The sequence below is a fragment of the Filicampus tigris genome, chromosome 2 (genome assembly GCF_054856515.1).
Source record: "Filicampus tigris isolate MCC_2025a chromosome 2, RoL_Ftig_1.0, whole genome shotgun sequence".
Taxonomy (NCBI): Eukaryota; Metazoa; Chordata; class Actinopteri; order Syngnathiformes; family Syngnathidae; genus Filicampus; species Filicampus tigris.
The window spans coordinates 13,359,390-13,380,886 of NC_141218.1; the positions used below are offsets into that span (position 1 = coordinate 13,359,390).

Below are 21,497 nucleotides of genomic sequence, written 5' to 3' on the forward strand. Positions count from 1 at the left end.
TTATGAACGTAAGTAATTTTAAAATATCAAAATTAATATTTTAAAAATATTAATTTTAAAATATTAAAATTCATTAAGCAGGAAAATCTGCCCATTTATATCCATCTAAGGGGGCGGCCATTTTGCCACTTGCTGTCAACTGAAAATGACATCACAGTTGCTCGGGGCTCAGGTAACGACCAATCAAGTCTCAGCTTGTGAACATCACATGACAAAAGTCAGACAACTATCAGAATACCGTGTTTAGACTAGTGGGGGTGCATACAACATATTATCGTAATGATCATTTTTGAGTTGACTTCCTGTTTAACAGTCACGTAATCAGAAGATTAACTTTTGAAGGTAACTGTGGCAACACTGATCACAGGGTACCACTGCATTTGTTCCTGAATATGTTTACAAAATCTTTAAAAGTTGTCTTTGATTGAGATATGTTGACCTGACTGCAGAAAGCACACCTCTGACACACTTCTACCTTCTGTTAGCCAAAAAGAAAAACAACACAGAAGACGACGACGACTACAGGGCTGCCAGGAAGCCAAGAGGAGGGTGGGGGTTCCTGGGCTTTTTTTTTTTTTTTGGCGGGGGGTGGGGTGACTTACTCTCACGCAACACATGTGGCGTCTGGTCCTCGGGAGGCAGCGAGGTCCTTCCCCTGCAAGCTCGGGTTACACGCAAAGCGCCGCCGTCCAGGGATAACCGCTACCATCTGGCCTCACCTTCCATGCGCACCTCGATGGCTTCCACATGCAGGGCACCTCCTTGTCACACACACATTCAAACATACAAAACATGCAGTGATTTTGCACAAATGGGCACACATAAAACACGCAAATTACCGTTGTGCTCTTTACCTTGAAGAAGTCCTTCAAATACACTCACGCAATTGTCCTGAACAACAACGTATTAATAATTTGTCACTTTTATATGACTCAATCTTTTAAAACAACTTTAGCCAGAAACATGCATATTAAACATTCCTTACATTTTGGGGGATGTAACCATTTAAAGGCCACAAACAAAAGACAAATCTGATGATTTGATGATGATCCCATTCGAAGTATGCAGGAAAATGTCAAACCTTTTGTTTTCTGCAAAGGTGCCTCGAGACAACAGTCTCTGTTGATGTTGAATAATAGTAAGTACAAAGAAGTTGTGTGTGTGTATGTGTATGTTTTTCAACTTAAACAGTGGACGGATAGCGGAAAAAATGCAGTGGACCCCTGCACATTTGCGGTTCAGTATCTTGCTCAAAGGATACTTCGACATGGTCACAATGGTCAGGGATTAAACCCACAGCCTCTGGGTTGGGAGATGACCACTCTACCACTGAGCTATGCCGCCCCCAATCCACTTGTCAGCGAAAAAATTGTTTGGTTTGAAAAAAAAAAAAAAAACATTTAACTCTATAAATTGTTCAAAAATACTGATAAATACTGAACATGCAGGGGAGAATGGGACAAAAGAAAGTAAAATCAATAAAACTACAGGGAAAAAAATGAGTATGTCCACTGTGTATTCTAATTTTAAAATTCCAGTACGTTTCCACAATGTGAGTTTTTATTTAGCCATTTCATTTTAACATCAATGACAGCAATGTGTCCAGGTCCTGAGGAAACAAAACAATCCCAACAAACAACGTAACCTCCACTATACAGTTTGGATGAGCCTTACTGAATGTGTTCATTGCAAACAACTCAAATTTGGTTTTGTCTGTCCTCAAAATAATTTGCCAGTAATGCTATGAGACATCCGCGTGTTCTTGCAAACTTTGGTATCCTTCCATGACATCCATTTCTATTTACGGTTTGCAGCTTCATGCAAGTTAGCAAATTCTTAATCGTAGGTTTTCTGAGAACTTGTTTATGCTTTTTGAGGGCCGTATTTAGCCAACACCTCCAGTCTTGCCACACTGACTGGATTCTACTTCCACCCTGCATATGGTGTGTCCAATGAAAACATTGAATTGCATTTCGTCGTTGTCCTGTGAAAACACGCATGTCCAATTTTGGTAATTTTTTAAATGTTCACATTATGTGATGATAGTTTGGATATCGTAGCATTGTAATTCTCAGTGCTGATAACTATGAAACATTGCACACATTGGAACAACAGTGCACTCCGTGCCAGGTGTATTCACACATAGGCACCTTCACCCCCATACATGCACACACACAATGTGAGGTTTTAATCAACAAATTCACCTCAACAAAGGTCTGGGGGGCAGTGATATTTGTTTGCGAGGGGAGGTGGGGGCGGTTGCGCACAGGGTGGACGCGCACAATGAATCACGAGTGGACCACCCGAATCCGAGAGCCTCGACCCCCCACCGCCAATAACGCTAAGTGTGAAACGCAATCTCCCATATATGCTTTCATGGAAGCACCTGAATGAAAATGGTCACGTTCATATTTTCCCATGTTGATGTTTCTTTTTGACTTTGTGGATGATTTCACCGGGACAAGAATGAAACATAAAAAAGAACACAGATCACATGATGTGTTCTATTATTAACAGTCATGACCTAACTTTATAATTCTATTTAAAAATTAAAACTGTGAAAGTGTTACCTATAAGCAAAAGGTGACTTTCTCTTTCTCCAAATTTTGAGCATTGTTATTCTCATTTGCTTTTTCTCTTTATTGAAAAGAGGGAAATGCAATTACAAGTGGAAATTTGAAAAAGGAAAAAAAAGAAAAGGAATTATTTTAAGGCCATTTGTGCCCGTCTTTACCTCCAGTCTGAGGAATAAGATATACAAAAAGTTACAAAAAGTGATACAAAAAAAAACAAAAACAAAAATCAGACCAATGTAAATGTTTACCAACCTTTTCCAACTTTGTGACCTTTGAGCTGTAAAACAACAAAAAAATAATAATCTTTAGGTAGGGGAATGAAAAAACAACCACATTGACACTCATGTTAAAAGGGAGTCAGCACACACCTGCTAATGTTTTAAGTGCCTCTGACTACCAGTAAATAAAGTTTAGCTGTTCTATTACCGGTATGTTTGCTTGTTTGTTTGTTATTTAATGACTTATGGCCTGACCTTGGAATTTTCTGTCTTCTGCAAGAGCATCAGAGATATAAAGACAGTTTACGTTCTGTCGTGATTTTCACACATAGTTATAAAAAATGCTGGGTTGGTTTCCTAACCTTAGCTGTGAAATTTGATCCGATTGGGCAACATTTACCCAAAGTTTGTTTAATTATTTTGACCAAGCAAATTGGGTTGGAGATTGTATTTGGGTGGGTTGAAAAGCTAAAGCCGGTTTGTGTGCTGATGGTGAAATAAATTGAATGTAACATTCTTAGAAAATGCTGATGGCGGCTGGATGGCTCAGTGGCTAACACCACTTACTTTGGATACAGGGTTCAAATCTAGTCAGGGCATACAGCCCGCATGGAAAATAGGTGGCTTACATTAGGAAGGTCAACTGGTGTAGAGACTGTGCCAAGCTTATCATGTGAGTGATTTTCCGAGGCAACCCGTGACAGTGAGAAAATGTTAGCAATAAAACTAGCATTCATTTTGACCATAGAAACCTGGCAACCCATTTCTTGGTTTCCTTAACTCATCAGGATGTGTGATATTTACCCTTTGCCTCACGTGCTGGGTCAAATCGTCAATCCAACACAGTGGGGTACAACTAACTCAGCATTGGCTTGGTCCCTTTTTAGACCCAGATCTGGGTTAGTTACAGTATTTTATCCAATTTGGGTTACTTTTAATGCAGCAGTTTTAAGAGTGCACACCATCCGCTTACACACAGGCTCCGTGGTGCTTCTGATAATGAGACATAAAATCCCAGGGTCAACTTCATCGCCCCACCATTCCGTGTCAGTGACGTACAGCCAGAACTGACTCACTGGGTGCAGCGGCAAGGCATCATGGGAGGCGGCGCTCACGCCTCTGAATGATCCCGCCACCTCGAATAAATACATATCGGCTCCTCCAGGGAACCGGGCCCCGCTTTTGCTTCTTCCTATTAATCCTCTGCGGCGGTGATTTATCGCGGCGAGCTTGTCAACAGCCACGCGTGCGCTCCCACGGCAGCACGCCGTATCCGAGAAACAGCGAGAGTTTAACACTCCGCCTGTTTATGAGCACTCGCCTCCACACTGCTGCTGCTGCTGCTGCTGAATATACGAGCTGCTGTTGTGCACACAACTGAAAACAGGCCCGCTGAAATAATCTATTGGTCATGGAATGGATGCAAGCGCGCATTTGCATTCGCCAAGGTGAGAGGGAGGCGAGCTAAGAGCAGTGCGTAAATTATTTTTTATGCCCCAGCACATACAGACGTGCATATAGGCGTGACTCTTGTTAAACACTGCCATCTGGTGGAGGTAAATATACAGCATGCTACGTGCTTTTTCCTGTCAAGAAAACACAAATATTATATTTACTACACTGCAGACACCCGAAGAACGCTTCATTGGGTACACCAGTAACGATAAGAGTTGTACCAAACGTTTTGCTTTGGAAATAATTTTGCATTTTTCAATCACAATTTCTTGTGTGAGTGTGTGTATATATATATACATATATATATGTGTATATATATATGTATATATATATGTATATATATATATGTATATATATATGTATGTATATATATATATATATATACTTTAAAAAGGAGCTGAAAAATTATTTTTTGGTATCATGATTGATTAGGGTTTGATGTCTTCGCTTTATTTCTATAGAATTATAGCATTAACTCAATATGGTTACCTCACGTCAAAATATTAGAAACAGCTTTCATTGTGATGTATTAATAATAAAAACATAAAAAATTATAAGAATGCTCAGCTTTGATTGACAACCAGAGAGCAAATTTTAGTCATATTTAATTTACTTGATTAAAATATGCACTAGCATTATCTATGATAGTTGTATTTGTTATATCTAATGTTTTGGTTTCCTCTTGTATCAACCTGTGAGGGTCAAAAGATTAGCGACATCTTTCCATGTGCTGATGATGCAGTGCATCCAAACTATAACCATAATAATAAAATAAATTGATGGCACTCATTAGTGTGCGCTATTACTTTTACTACCAGCTCTCAGATTGTGTACCTATTTTAGCCCATCACTTGTTTTCACACCAATAAGACCCACCTTTGGACATCACATCGGTACTTTTATTATGATAGTTTTTAATCATGTTGTTGACAATCAGCCATGGCAATAGTGACATCCACAACTAGATGGCGCTGTTATCCATGTAACACTGAACTCTTTACCCTCTCCTTTTTTTTCTCCCCTCTCTTGCCTTCAAACTCATCACCTCCTGATCCTCCTCTCTATCTCCTCTCCGTCCTTATCTTCTATTCTCCCCTCGACGACAATGCTGCCACTGCGGTCTGTCTGTCCGTCCTCTACGGCGCCGCCACAGACTGAGTTTTCCCGCCGGAGGTGAGCAGCTGCATCAGGCTGCCCGACGCCGGCCTGTCGGTGCCCGTGGCCCAGTTGAAGAACGTTCTGAATCAGGGGAAGGACGTGAGGGGAGCTTAAAACATGGCTGCAAACACCTTCATATGTAGATTCTGTATCACAGTGTAACTTCCACATACGTGTGCGGACACCGGTGGGCTTGTGAAACAATAAATAAATATACCACAAACTATGATTACAACACATTTGAAAATCATTTCAGACTCAACTTACATTACAATACAGTACTAATAATGACATATGATATAACCAATGTTTATGTACATTTCTTTTCATTTTTGACACTTTTGGATTCGAAACAAACCCGAGTGAAACTGACCCATGGACATTATTGCTGCTCTTGAGAAACGAACATGACAGCAGGTTTAATACAAACTCTTTCAGTGCTGACACACGCACCGCGCCAGGAATTATGACGCACGCTCATCACGCGCAAGGTCATCACGTTAATAAAAAAGAACACTGATTGAAACGATCGCCATCGCTTTTCATTTCCCCCGCCGGGTGTATTCTTTTCTATATACACATCCCTCGGACCCTCATCTAATCTCAATCTAATCCCCCTGGTAATCTGGTGGGGTTTTTTTCTCACACATCCAGGATCTGTTGAAGGCTTCTGCATTTGTTCTCATTTCAAAACAGCTCCCCAGGAAATAATGTATTAAAAAAGAAACTAAAATCAAGTAAAATAACTAGACTCTTGTCAATATAAAACCTTAATTGCGTCTTGGATAAAGCGGTTCAGATAATGGGCGGATGGATTATTTGAAATCATATTTCAACTGCCTCAATACTCATACAAGTAAGACTATTACTGTACCTTAACTAACGGATTGTAGGTAGAGGTGGGCGATATATATCGTTATCGATATCATTGTCAATCTTGCCTACACGATGTGTAATTTTACATTATCGAGTATTAATACTGCCTTGAAGCGAGTCAGCCAACGGCCGCTAAATTGGAGGCAATGCTGAAAAATCAGTGCGCATTGACGGCAGAGGAGGAGGAAGTGATAATCATTCGACGAATCAGCAGGCAGTGCCCGGTCACGTGACACTGTCCGACTACAGCGGAGCTGTTTCCTCCTCATTTCATGGAGGAGTGTCGAGCGGGGATTCAGAGCGAGGCGCGGGTCCACGTTGTCCGTAGTCTGTAAATGATTTGGAGTTGACAAGTCTGACGTTGGTGGGAATAACATTGCTAGATGTGCTAAAATAGTCACCGTGAAGAGCGATTCTGTTGCACCACGAGCCATAAGGATTACGAGGATAACTTGGCGACTGCGCAAGCACGCTAACCAAAAGGTTAAACACACACTCCAAGAAAACAGTCGCCGAGTTGAACCAACAAATATAAACGCACGCACCCACTCAAGCACACACACACTCAGTACTTAAGGGAGCAAGGCAAACGTGACATCCTGGATGATCGGTTAACATTCTATTTACACGCTTGTAGTCCATATTCATAACTAGCCTGTATGTCCCAGACATGTTGCACAAACTACGACGGTTTATTAGTGTGACGCCAGCATACACCCAAACATGAATAAAGTCACAAGTCTACATATCACAGCGATGAATGAGTGGGAAAATGCACTTTTCGGTAAAGTGCAGTTTTGTTATTCATCTTTATTCTGAATACGTTGGCCAATGTATGAGAAATGGGTGTTGTCATGACGACGTCTTTTTTTTTCTCTCGCTGGGTGACACTTCGTCACACGTCACATATCAAATACATTTTTTCTCATTCTGATTGCTGTAGTTGACACCTTTTTCTCATTCTTATTGCTCTAATAGTTGGCAGTGGTACACCAGTACTTACTGCAGCTCAAAATGTCACATCATTATGGAATAACAGCACAGACATTTAAATGACATAAATATTCCCAAAAATCAATGTAACTCTATACATCATTTTTTGTTCTTTTTTTGTTAAATATTGTCGTAAAATATCATTATGTTGTGCAGAAGCTGTATTTAGCAATTTAAAAGAGATGGTGTTCACAAACGCTGTCTATCCACAATTGGTCTGTGAAACAAGTGCAGGTTTAAAACATTTTTTGTAGAATATCGTCAAATTATCGTTAGAGTTTTTTGAAAAAATAGAGAATTTTTTTTTTTTTTTTGGGCCCATATCGCCCACCACTAATTGTAGGTAATTATAATGAGTGGTAGGTAGATGGTTGTGGTAATGTAATAAACTCATACTCACTCTGCGACATATTCCAGAGGCGTCCACGTGCCGAAATCTGCATCTGGCATGAACTTCCTGTTCATCGGCGTATCCAAGGTAACCCTGTTGTGAAAGGGAGACAGGTGACAATCAGGGCAAGCAGCAGTAGAAGCATCTGGCCGTGACTCATAACAATCATCATTGTGAGCAAACATACGTAGTCGAATACGAAGAGTACTAAAACATACAAAAGCGATAGGAATAAAATGGTTTGTTAAAAAAATAATCTGAGACGTGAATACAGTTAAAAAAAGATTTTTTAATGTTTTTAATTCAACAAAAATGCTGAATTGAAAGCAAAACAAATTAACATGATTTTTTAACCTTATAATTTATCTTAAAATAAACAACCAGTAGAATAGCTGAATTTTATTTGGGTTTACTGTTTTAGAAGCACCGTAACTGGTGCCAGGAGTGTGCTGACTCCCATTTAACATGACTTTAAATGTGAATTCATTTTGTATTAATTCTGAACATAGCCAACATCCTCAATTATAAAGACAGTATGCATAATGATTTGAAAAAAAAAAAAATAAAAATAAATTTAAATGAGTGGTGCAGGTTCTACTGTAGCTCACAATGGTGGAAAAAGTTTTGAAATAATTTATCTTATTTTTTTAACTCGGATGTGTAGACTCTTATGACCAAATACATACTTTTGCTTAAGTTTTTACTGTGCAAAGTCAAAATGTGTGTGGACTGTATTTTGACCAGTCAAAATGCACAATCGAGTGCCCGACATGGGGAAAGTACTCTGAATGCACTATGTTACTTGCGACAACGGTGTGAGGCGTTAACCGGTTTTATTAATCGTGATTTCATTATCAATGAAAATACTCGTTATTACTTTGTCCATAAATGCTCAGCCCTGCCTCTCAGTCAATCAAAAGTGAGTGTGTCATCTTTGTAAAGACAAAAGTGGGATTGCATTGTGCAGGTGTGCCTAATGTTGTGGCCAAAGAGGCAAAACAAAAAGATGCCACAAAAAGAGTCACATGCTTGCTTTATGATGCCAGGCAACATTAGTCACGTGGCCGAAAGTTGGTGCGTGGGGGGTGAAAAGCGGCAGAAATGCAAGTCATTGGGCTAATGCAAAACAGATGTGACAGCTTCCCTTCAGAATGCTGCTGCTGCTGCTGCTGCAGTTGCTGGGAAGGGCAGAGGCAAATGGAAGACACAATGTAGCCCAAAACAAAAGAACATTCTAGATTACCATGACGATTGTGCAAAAGGACGCCATTCAGCTAAAAACAGACCCACCAGAGATCTGCCATTTGCATTCTAATTTATGATGATTGTCTGCTGCTTATCTATTCTTCGCTGCTTATCTATCCGTCTGTGACGCATGTAGAACGTGGCTAATAAAAGCATAGCAGTGTCTCTTAGCCCATGTAAAAAAAAAATGCTTGTTCATTTAATGCCATAAAAATACATTTGAATTATTTTTCATTAATACATTTTCAAGACATTTTGAATATTTCATATTTATTTATTTTTTGGAATAACATTTTTGCATTTTTACTTACTTTACTTTTTTTTAATTAATGTGAATTCATCATCTTTTTTTCCTTGTTGTTTTATTTTTGTTTCATTTGCGTTTATTCATTTCTATATCTACTGAGGGAGAGGCCTTCATTTAAGATTATTTGGGAATAACACTGAACATTGTTAGCAGTATATTACAATTTCCTCCGACTGAAAGTTCAAAACAAAATTTAAAAAAGTTCAACTTTAATTCATCTAAGGGTGTGTTTTCATGCATTGGTAGGTGCTGCTTTTTTAGCTTAACAACAGAGTTGAAGAGTGCTCCACAGCAAACTCTATTTCGGGGGGTCCAGCATCTATGAGGGGAACGGCCACTATTTGGCAAGTCAATTCTAATTAAATGGAGAACACAAAGTTGGCACGACAACCTGGGAAACAAAGCAATTGAGGACTTACGGCAAGATGGCCACCGTGGCGGCCCCGGAAGGCATCCCGCTGTTTTTGCCTGCCAGACTCCGACACAACTGGTGCACAGCGGCCTTGGCCATCCCGTAGCCCATCATGCCTTTGGGTCCACGAAGGAAATAGGTGGGGGAGGGACAAGAGTAGTTGGACGAGAATGTTTTGAAGCTCCAGCATCTGGATACACTAAACAACAACCCCCTCCTCACCCATGTAAAGTGGCTTTCCAAAGAATTCCAAGAATTCCCGCTTGGCGCAGTCTGGTGGCAAGCCAATAAAGAACGGACCAATGGGAGCGAGGGGAGTTCTCTTTCAAGTTTGTCACAAACATTAAGAATTAAAAGTCCAAGCTAGAATGAATGGGAAGTTGAGGTCAGCCTGGGGGCGCGGACCTCTGCTATCAGACAGGGCGCAGGTTCGATCCCCTTGCACAATTGACGATGAGCTAATGAGCACATTTGTTTTTACAGCACAATCGGTTTTAATGGCCAATAGCCTAATGGTGTCCAATGTGTAAATAACACTACAAGTGAGCTGCCTTAGCAACGTCAATAAAAGTATAAGAAAACAAAATACTGCACATATTTTTAAAAACACTCATCATTTTCAGATGCTGCGCAAATGTAATCGAGGCTGGGCGAGTGTCTATTCAACTGCAGACGGTACAGGTCGATTAATTTACGTCAACAAAATGACCAAGGCCAGTGAATATAGATCATTTTAAAAACTTGATTGATATAATTATTTAATCACTTATTACGGTATGTTTCATTTTTAACATAAGGACAAATCCACTTTATTTTATATGTTTGGCATATTAGTTTTTCTGTTTCTCCTCCTTATTCTTATATATTATAATATATATATATTTTTTTTAGTTTCATTTTATAGTTATACTGTATTTGGTTTACTTTATGTTGTTATATTTTATTCATTTTGTATCATACTTCAGGAATAAATATATGTTTATTATATATATATATATATATATATTATATATATATATATATATATATATATATATTTTGTATCAGTTTTATTAAAGTATTTCAATTTTAGTTTAAATATTTTATATCTACGTTTTTAATATTTTATTACATGCACTTTTTTGTATCGAGTTTTATATTTACATTCTAATTGTATTATTATAATAATATTGACTTATTGACTTCAATGCTCTATTGTGTTCAATACTATATTAATTGCATTGTTTTAGTTTTATAGCTGTGTATTTTTTATTTTATGACATTTATAGTTATTAGATTCAGAGTAACTACCGTTCAGTGTTAGTCAAGGTGATTTGTTTTTTTTCTATCACTGTGCCTTTTCCTGAAATGAATTTCTTCTGACTTATGATTGACTAAGAACATTAAGGGCTTCAAACCACACATGTGGACAGAGAATGATTTTTAATGCTATTTTTTCAATTCTTCAATATATTTTTTTTAAACATCAAAAGATTTGCAGCAGAGTCCCCCCACATGAACTCCAGCGAGCTACTGTCTAAATATTGACTCAGCCTCGCTTTGCCAGTGATCGAAACAAGGCGATTGGGTCGCGGCCAGGTCATCGTGCTGGCTGATGGACAAACAGGCCTATCAGAGCATTGACTTTTTGTTTACAAGGCACAGAATTGTCCATTTTTCCCTCTTGCTCAGATGCATTTTATCGGCAGATCTTCCGATAAGAAAGTCGATTCCCTACGGTGCTTTCTATTACACACATCATCTGTATTGGCAAACCGGACTACACACAGATCAATGGGCTCACGTGGAAGAGAATGGTAAACACACACAAACATAAAAGAGTGAACCTCACCTCCGGTCCCCGACAGAGCGGCTTTGGCCCCCGCCAAAGTCAACAGACCTCCTGGCTTTAGGTGCATGGCCGCCAGGTGGCTGGAGATGGTGGAGGTCCACACGCTCTGTTTCCACATTAGATCTGTGTTCTTGTACATGTCTGAAGAGCAAAATCACACAATTTGATATAGAGTAACCATTTTGAGGTGAATACCTTGGGCTCATACTTTGCAGAAGTCCTCCGAGAGAATTTGGCCAAATAAGTCACAATTGGAAGGAATCCTAGACAGATGGGTGATGCTTAACTCCCAAGCTTTTTAGTACAGCCAGCTAATATGGGTGGAGAATGGCATCAAAATTTGATGATCTACCATTTGTCATGAAGAAATGCATCTTAAATATCCATTCTGCCCCTTTATGCTCCTTTTTGGGGTTATAAAGGCGACGCATAATGGAAATATACATTTTAAAAATTCATGCATAGAAATAGTTGGTTCACCGTAATGCTTGCTCACCCATCAAATGTGATAAAATTATTGACGTAAACCCATCAAAAACGTTTAATTAAGATAAGTGGGATCCATTTTTAATTGGGGGGAACATGTCATGTGTCTGCTTTAACATGTCCAAAAACTCATTAAATTTATAAACCAGATTTTATTTGGTTTCAGTTTTGCTTGTGCAAAGCAAGACATGTTGACCTCTTACCTTTGGAACTACAGTTTCCTCCCGCCCATCCGCCGGCCACGCACAAAATGGCATCTACCTTCTGCTCCCCAAGTAGTTGGGCCACATCTGATGTGACCTATGGATTTGTAATAGTGATAAAAAACATTTTTTATAAATCTGTTAAAACATAAAAAACATATCATGCACTCTAGGGCTGGGGGTAGGGGGTCTTTTAGTAACGAACGTTTTAGATAATCTGTATCAGCTGATGTCTATGGTCACAAGGCATCTTAATCACAAAGGATCTTTGAAAAAAATTCAACGCAGTGGATTCAGTCTTATTTATTTAAATGTACCAATAATTGGCTTGTTATAAAATGTACATCCGTATATTATCAGTAATTGATCAAAAATAATTACTTGTGCTATCGTTTTATAGAGAATTATTAGTTAGTAGTAGGAACAAGCACTGTTCGAAGAAGGTTTTACATCCACTTGACATTTAAAAAGAAAGCAGCCTTTTGTTCCCCGCCTGAGCATCCCCAGGATAATGAAAAACGTTACTAAAACGCAACACCAGCCGACACAGAAACATCCGTGATCATGAACGCAACACCAGTGAAAACAAGCCCTGCAGCCGGTGACCTGAACGCAACACCGGTGAAAACAAACGATGCAGTCGGTGACCTGAATGCAACACCGGTGAAGAAACAGACGCTGCTGATTGTAAGGAAACTCTACCAAACAAACCAAATGTGTTTTACCATATATTGGCAATGTAATAGCACTGCGTTGTAGTAGTATCACAAGTTTATAAAGTTAAGTGTAATCTGAATGAATCGTCTGCCCGCTATCTGTCGTCACCCACCTGGCCAGCCTGTTCGCAGAAGGAGTCCGTCAACTTGACAAGGATGTTCTCGTTAGCCTCCTCGTTAGCAGCCATGTCGATATTGGCAACCCACTTGTAAATTAGAACAGTAAAAACGCTTTAATCCATATTTATTCTAACTCCACGGAGGTAAGACCACTAATTGAACCAGTGGCTCGCTATAATTTAGCCACCGAGTTAGCTTGTTTGGCTAGCACGCGTCCACTTACCCATCCTTTGGATTTGAAATGCTGGACACACTTGGAGCCCAGCGCGCCTCTTCCGCCGTAAACGATCACTTTGTTAGCAGCCATGCATCCGCCGGGAGGAGCAGCCAGGGAGTGAGCCGAGGAAGGGGCAAACAGCCGGCGAGGGTGCAAAGCAGAAGGAGGAAAGGAGGCGGCTCCTTTGGCGAGCAACAGGTTGGTCGAGTGGAGTTGAGGATGCGTTCACGTTACACTGTCATTTTCCATTTCGTATTCACCGTCCGCTTTACGATTTACAGTATCGTGTATGCATGTACAAAACAGAAAATAGCTGTTTTGTATCAAGCTTAGTCGTCAAGTGATGGAAGAAATTGTATCATTTACTTATGTCGTACCGAGTAACAATTCAGAATTAAGTAGTAGTTTAGACATCCCACCTTGCTAAAAGGACTTTAAGTAACATGTTTCCCGAACAACAGTTAGTGGAATGGAATTGATGGGTGCGTTCACGGACACACCGAAACCCACCTTTTCTTACTCATCTTATACGAGTACCACAAAACTGAAAAGAGCACAAGATTAGTCATTAGGCGATGATTAGAGAAGAATCGTTATCGTTTACTTGAGTGGTTCAAAGTAGCAATTCAGCTAGCTAATCTTGATTGTGAGATATTCTACGTCGATCAAAGAATCCGCTCAACCAGAGACTGATGATGCGTTTGGCGACACGTCGTAATTCTCAATTTTATTCCTCTTTACAATTGGTTCAATCCCGGAAAATTAAACGTGTGTACCCCCACATAAAATTTTAAGAAGTGTGTTTTGTATTACGACTAATCATCAAGGGGCAACCAGAGAAGAATTATGATTTATCCGAGCGAAAAGTCCTACTTCAATGAAACAATCAAAATTATTTTGATATTTAGGGGTCCGTATTTTTGGGGGAGCTTGTGTGGTTTGTTTGTGCCAACAATCTCATTTACATTCAGCAGGCACTGCACAGTGCTGGTGAGATGCTGATGACAAGGCAGAGAGCAATATCATTGTTGTCATTATCTGCACTGTGTCTATGTTACATGCCACACATTCATGAATAATACACAAATTTGTATGCGCAAGACTTTGATGTATATCACATTTTGCTCTATGACACATGCATATGCACACTGCTGTGAATGCAGAAAGGAAAGAACTGGAGAAGATTTCCTGCTGTTAAAAGCATACAACGTTATGGAGCAAACGTGTGAGATTCTACCAAAATGATAATTTTCGTTTTGCAAGCATCACTGCAGAGCAACCACATGTTTAATTCAACTAGAATGTGAATGGTGGTTTAAGAACACAATATTGCAATGACCGATTGTCGTTAACGCACACAAGATTGTGGAGCAACCAATCATCATTGGAGCAAGGATTAATAGTTTTGGGTTTTTCATTATATTTAATTTTCATTTCAGTTACACTTGAAAAAATGTTTTAATTACTTTTTAGCAAGCAAGTTTCTTAGTTTTTATTAGTTTGTATTTAAAAAAAAAAGCTTAATTTTCATTAAGTTGTAGTGTTAGTTTTAGTTTGTTAAAATGTTTTTTTTAATATATAGAGTATTTGCTGAGTGCAAGATAAACTAAAAAAGGTCACTTAGTGTTGTGTAATAAAGTAAAGTAAACTACAACTTTCCAACAAATGTTTGACCTTCCCTCTTCTGTATAGATGTGCATCAATACAAATAAACATTTAAAATGAACCCCTGGGAGCGCATCTATGATATTAATCAACAAAGACATAAACTAAAGACATTTACACTATAATCACTTATCACAATAAATTTAGTTTTAGTTAGTTTTATAAACGTAAAATGTAGTTTCACTTAGTTTTTATTTTTTAAACTCATTTTCGTTTTGATTTTATTCAGTTAACGAAAATGTTTTTTTCAATTTTAGTTTTAGTTATTTCGTTAGTTGTCATTAACTATAATAACCTTCGTTGAAGCACTCAACATTCTGGAGTGACCATTAATGAGCGCCTACTGGAATGCTTAACATTGTAAAAGCACACAACATTGTGGAGCAACTCTGTGTAAGTCTACTGGAATACTCATTGTTAAAACACACATTGTGGAGCAACCAGTCGTCATTGAAGCACACAGCATTGTGGTGAGACCAGTCATTATTCAAGTCCACAATATTCTGGAAGCGACCAGTTCTTCAAACTTACAAGATTGTGGAGTGACCAATTGGTGATCAAACACACAACATTTCGGAGCACCCAGTCATCAGTAAAGAGCTCAATATTGTGGTGCGACCACATTGTCAGAGTCAATTAAAACGTAATTGTCATTTAAGCACACAACATTGTGGGCTGACCGTGTATGAGATCCTTCTTGAAACTAAATGGTCATTTGAGCACACAATATTATGGAGCAACTCATCGGTTTTAGAGCATATGAGCACATTATGGAGCGACCCCATTGTCAGAGGCTAATGCAGTACTAATCGTTAAAACACCAAATGGCAGCTCTGAACCAACATTTCCGACTTCTGTATTGGGGCTTATTGGGGCTGTTCGTTTTCGAGGTTGGGCTGTTTTTCTCCTTCGGAGAAGATGAGGGGGAAGTGGGAGGCAGCGATCCAGAGACGAGACATTCATTACTGTCTACTGGCTGCACCTGGAGGAGGCGCTGAGACACGTGTGACATGTTGCCGCCGTCCGCCTGTCAACAAACATCAAATTAGCCTCGCCGCCGCCAACATCAGGAACCCGAAGTTTGGATTAATGACGACAGCAGCAGACTGCTTGTTATGCACCTTGTTGTCAGAGCGGTGACACCTGCCGCAACATTAGGTACACTTACACAATCTAATGCGATCCAATCGCAAGCCCGGTGTCAAAAAAATGCCTTTTGTTTGTTACTGTGGTTTTAGAGCAGTGGTGTCAAATTCATTTTCTTCCCAGGCCACATGGTAGTTATGGTTTCTCTCAGAACCTATGAAATACATATGAATAAGGTGGGCCAGATCCGACCTCTGACACCTGTGCTACAGAGGCATATGATGAGGCAAGCGGTGGTATCAATCTGATATTAAGTAAATATAGGGCCAATATCTGCAAATGTACGGTTTAAGACAATACAAAGTAAATGAAAGGCCACTACCAATATTGATATGAGAGTAAGTAAATACAGAACTGCTTTCAACGATAGCATCATTTGGTATTAAGCGGATGCAAAGTAAATATAGGCCCAGTATTGGTATCTGCGGTGGGTCTATTGGGTATTGATCTGATATGAAGTACTGGAAAGTATCACTATAGTAAGATTTAGTATCAATCTTATATTAAGTAAATACAGGTCAATAATATCAATGGCATAATTTTGTATCGACCATTATGATACTACTATGATAGCAGGTTTGGCTTGGATCATATACTAAGTACCGGTAAATACTGTACAGAGCTGATATCAGTGATGGCAAGATCAGATATCGGTTTGATGCTTGTTATATATGACCATCATGATACACAGTAAATAACAGGGCCAGTATTGCGTTAGCAAGGTTTAGTATCAAGCTGATACTAAGTAAATGCAGCTCTATTATTGATATCAGCTATGGTGAGAATTGGTATCAAGCTGATACTAAGTAAATACAGCTCTATTATTGATATCAGCTGTGGTGAGAATTAGTATCAATCCAATACCATGTAAATACTGTACAGTCGAAACCGTGGATACTGATTTTTTTTATTATTATTATTTTATATTAAAAATATTACACTATCTTCTAACATTAACCTTTTTTTACAACCGTAATATGTAACATGTGGGCGGATTTGCCTCCCAATACTTTTGTCCCCAATACTTTTGTCCATGTATTGTACAGTGTACTGACATACACGTGACACAATTACACAATTTGGAGTGGAATTCTTCATTGCGGCTCTTAAACTGTCTTTGCCTAAGTCAACACTAGATGTCCCCATGATGCTTTGCTAAAAGTCCAAGCGTCTCTCTTTGCCAGCAGGAACAGCACTATTCTGAACATACAATATTAAGAGAGATGCTGCTATCTTTCACAAATATGTTTAATGGTGGTTCAAGTGACAAGTTAAGTTATTAAGCATACGACATTAGGACCTAATTATATCAGCACCATTTTTAAAATGCATTAAAAAAGGATTGATTTGGGGCATTCACTGACATGACAAAACCATTTCAGAGCCAGATCAACAACAATTTAAATTGTGTGTGTCTCTAAAGTCGTGTGCATTTTTGAAAATGATTATTTCCACATTAACATTGAAAAGAGATGCTGCAGCAAAGTATTAACTAAAGCACATGTAATAGTTCTGTTTTTATTTTATTTTAATTTGGACACATTTCAAATGTTTTCAAAATTTCAGGATTGTGTTTATTTAGATATTTAAGAAGAAACATTATTGTGGACAATTTTGGATTGTGATTAAGTGCCAGTTCCTCAGTAACATTTAAAAAACAGATACTACTGCTCCGAAATTTGTGTCAGAAGTGGGATTCAAAACCAACATATTGTCGCTGTCCTGTGAAAAAGACTTATCTCCAAATTTTGGAAACGTTTTTAATCCTCACATTAATGCAATGCCTGTAACGCAGAACCACCATTCATGTAAAAGGAAAATGAAAAAAAATGGAGATAAGTGTTTTTCACATGACGGCGACGATATGAAAAGTGAGTTTCAAAACCAACAACGTCTTGGGTAGAGTATGACCCTGCCTTAAAATTGATGTTAGAGGTGTGATTTGAACCCAACAACACCTTTGGCATAGACCTGGGATCTTCACTTAAAATTTGGAGGGTTTGCAAAGGGTTTCTCAGGGACCGAACGTCAAAATTCTTTGTTTTGCGGAGCCAACCTGTCAAACAAAATCAATAGACATGCTCTGGAAGAATAAAAAAAAGTACTGGTCCCTCCATTCATTTTCAAAAAAACTTTCTGAATTTTCAATCCTGAAAATCTGTTTTTGTGAACAAATGATTCGATTGGCTCATTAAAGTCACATGATCATAACATGATCATGATCATAACACAGGCTACCATAGTCGAAAATAAACGGTGGTGTGACGATGCACATGCTTTTAATATCTTTAATAGCAATTGGTTGTGGGTTTGCATGAGACCTTGATTAGGTCCAAAAGGCGGACCGCCATTTGAAGATAGCCGGGATAGACAGACCACGCCCCAAAATTGGTTTCATAAGAGTGATTTGAAACCATTAATGGCTTTGGGATGGACTACAACGCACCCCAGTATTGCTGTCGGAAGTGGCATTCAAACCCGGCAACATATTTGTATGGATTACATCCGCGCAAAGATGAGGGAATGTGAGCATGTTTCGATTAGTAAGGTGCTCTCCAAGCGGTTGGTCACAGTGGGGTACGAGTGTGATTAGACAGAGATTGGCGGTAAATTGCAGATAATCATCAGCATCTGCGCGGGTGACTAAGGTCTCGTATTTTCACACGTGTGTGCAAGGAAACCATCAAAAATTGGAATCAGCAAAGGCTCAAGAATTGGAATTGTTCCACGCTCCCGTGAGGCGGGACGCCCAGTCTCAGAGAGGAAGTAGCATAGAAAGCGCCAACAGCTGTTCCTCAATGCCCAAACACAGCCCTGGCGATTAATTAAAAACACAACTGTCTGTCATGAATCTTTTCATTATCAGTTTCTCTTTAGATGGGAGAACAAAGCTTTCATCCACCAGATCTCCTAAAATGTCTTGTTCTTTAAAGATTAGGTGAATTAAAAACAACAAAACAGCCTTTAATTAACCCATTAAAGCCTGAAGCCCCTCGTGAGACATCTCTCAAAAACCTACGGTCGTCTTTGGAGTCACCCTTGAAAACCTGACATTTTTGCCACCTACAAAATAATTAATATCTCAGCCCCTGTAGCAGATAAAAACATAATTCCAAAATAATTTGAGAGTTTAGACATGTGGCTTTCACACAGGCACAAGTTTATTAATCTTTACTGTTTCAATGGAAGATGCAACTGAAGCATTATTTTTAACACAAAAATAATCAAGTGGTAATTACCATGCTGTAGTCTCTTACAAAGACGTTGAAATCGTCGTTGTCTACGAACATATATCTTAACCATACATCACGTTTGGATGGTTTCACGGCTTTAAAGTCCGCTCCCGTGTCGTCTATTTCACTGCCGTGACTTATAGCAGAGCTCCCGTGAGCGACGGCGTCCGCCATTACTGGAAAAAAATCCAAATTTGCTTTGACAAATCACGACACCGTCACATGTATATTCTGATGCATTTCATTGGCTAAGAGACAGAGAATTGGATTAAAAAAAAAAAAAATGCGCTCCCGGCTTTAGTGGTAGAAACGCGGTTATGCACTCCCGTCTTTAATGGGTTAAGCTTTGTTTTGACATCAACTCACCTCGGAAGACCTTATATGTCTATTCCATGCAACATTGCATCTTCTTGCAAGATTAAACCTAAGACAACTCTTGGGGTGTATTATAAGTCATAGAAAGCCACAATACCACTGTGCAAGTATAAAGAGAAGTGAAGGACAATACAGCGAACATTATATAGTCAAAGTCAGGGGTGCTCAATCCCAGTCCTCAAGAGCCCTTTTCCAACCTGTTTCCCATCTCTCCCTACCTGAACACACTTGATACAAATGATCACAATTGTTATCAGGCTTGTGCAAAGCTTGGTGATGAGCGGATCATTTAATGTTCTCGTACCTTCAAAGATGCCTGTAAAGGCCTCTACACACCAATCCGCCGATGGCCGTCGTGGCCAACTGTCACATCGGCCTAGAAGTCGGCACGTCGGACCGGAAAATGACGGAAGAACACACCGCAAAAGCCGACGGAGACACCCATTACTCCAGACCTTCTGCGCATGCGTGAGAAGTAGTACCCCCCTCCATGGGGAGTATGAGGGTGGCATGGATCAGTGGTAGAGTGGTCGTACCCCAAAGTTTGAACCCCGGCCATTGTGACCATGTCATCCTTGAGCAAGATACTGAACCCCCAGTTGCTCCTGACGCTGCGTCATCAGCATTGGTGGGTAAACCAGGTCCAAAAAGTAAAATCCCTGCCACAGTTTGGCTTTAGCCATAGGTGCTTCTACTCAACCGGCAGGTAAACAAGCTCAGTTGATTAGAAGCACCTGTGGCTAAAGCCAAACTGTGGCAGGGTTTTTACTTTCTGGACCTGGATTACCCACCTCTTGGAGCGGTGGGACGCGGAGCGAAGCACCGAAAATCCGTCCATTCAGCCCATTCAACTTTTTCGCCACTCCGCCTCGCGACAGCCAATAGGCATCGGGCATACTGCGTCACACACAGCCAAATGGCGTCCTGTTCACTCTGCGGCATTTTTTCTTTTACGGTTCTTGAACTTTACCAAGACAGCAATATTGTTAGCATTAGCATAGTGTGTCGGCCATTTGATTGTGATGTTGAAAAATGCGGTCGTAGTCTACTACCAAGCGAAGCACCTCCCCTCTCCTCTGTGAGCGAATGAGCGGCTGCAACATTTCAGGTTTCAAATTTCCCGCGGTCAAACGCGAGCGAATCAAGTGACTCGGAACGCTTCATTCGCGTTTGGTGTGAACGTAGCATAACAGCCACCGAGTTCACTTCTGCATATTCAAACGACCCACGTGGTTCCAGTGGGTCAGAATCAGCCAAACGGCATCAAGAGCGGACTTAACCTGTACCACGTCACACGCAGGTGCCGCACTCCTGACACGTGGCCGAGTAAGGAAAAACTAAAAACTAAAAGAGTGTTGTGTACCTTGCGGTCCCACAGACGCAACGACAAGTGCCCCATATTGTTTTTATGTCACCGATCACCACGCAGTGCGTGTGTGTCAGTTGTTTTTATTGGATATTTTTTCTTTGTTTGGTGGCGTGTCTGCTCGTGCGGCACCTGCGTGTGACATTAAGATTACGTTCTTGACGACGATTGGCTATCGCTGATGAGGGACGGACTGGGACCACTTGGGTCGTTTAAATATGCAGATGGGAACTTGGTGGAGGTTAGGCGATGCCCAGCTCTGCAAACTACTTAGCTATAACCCTAACCATTCCAACTTCCCTAAAACTGTCCTAACCCTAAACGTATAAACTACAACTAGCATAACTCTAACCACCCTGACCCCTACCCCCCACCCTTTGAAAATGCCTGCCTCACACATGCAATGGAGGATAGAAAGAAACAAAGATGATCCTGAAACACAATAAAGCCATTTTCTGACATGTTTTGAAGAGTTCTTTCACTTTTGAGTTTTTTTTTTTTTTTTTTT

General features: G+C 39.8%; 1 protein-coding gene and 1 long non-coding RNA gene across 4 annotated transcripts in view; both read right to left on the reverse strand.

Annotated features, from left to right (window-relative positions):
• LOC147151441 (uncharacterized) overlaps positions 1 to 4,180 on the reverse strand; it is a 6,115-nt gene extending 1,935 nt beyond the window's left edge. For all 3 annotated transcript variants that reach the window (XR_015085680.1, XR_015085679.1, XR_015085678.1), the window contains exons 1-3: positions 3,599 to 4,180; positions 2,829 to 2,853; positions 603 to 761 (exon numbers count right to left, since the gene is read on the reverse strand). This is a non-coding gene — a long non-coding RNA (uncharacterized LOC147151441). The remainder of the gene's footprint in view (positions 1 to 602; positions 762 to 2,828; positions 2,854 to 3,598) is intronic.
• Positions 4,181 to 5,126: 946 nt separating this feature from the next.
• Positions 5,127 to 13,586, reverse strand: qdpra (quinoid dihydropteridine reductase a). Its single transcript, XM_086016686.1, has 7 exons — positions 13,211 to 13,586; positions 12,981 to 13,073; positions 12,152 to 12,248; positions 11,463 to 11,603; positions 9,639 to 9,747; positions 7,677 to 7,760; positions 5,127 to 5,488 (listed from the first exon to the last, which is right to left on the reverse strand). Exons 1-7 carry the CDS (start codon positions 13,292 to 13,294, stop codon positions 5,386 to 5,388), a joined length of 711 nt encoding a protein of 236 aa, XP_085872812.1. The 5' UTR covers positions 13,295 to 13,586; the 3' UTR covers positions 5,127 to 5,385.
• Between the last annotated feature and the right edge of the window lie 7,911 nt (positions 13,587 to 21,497).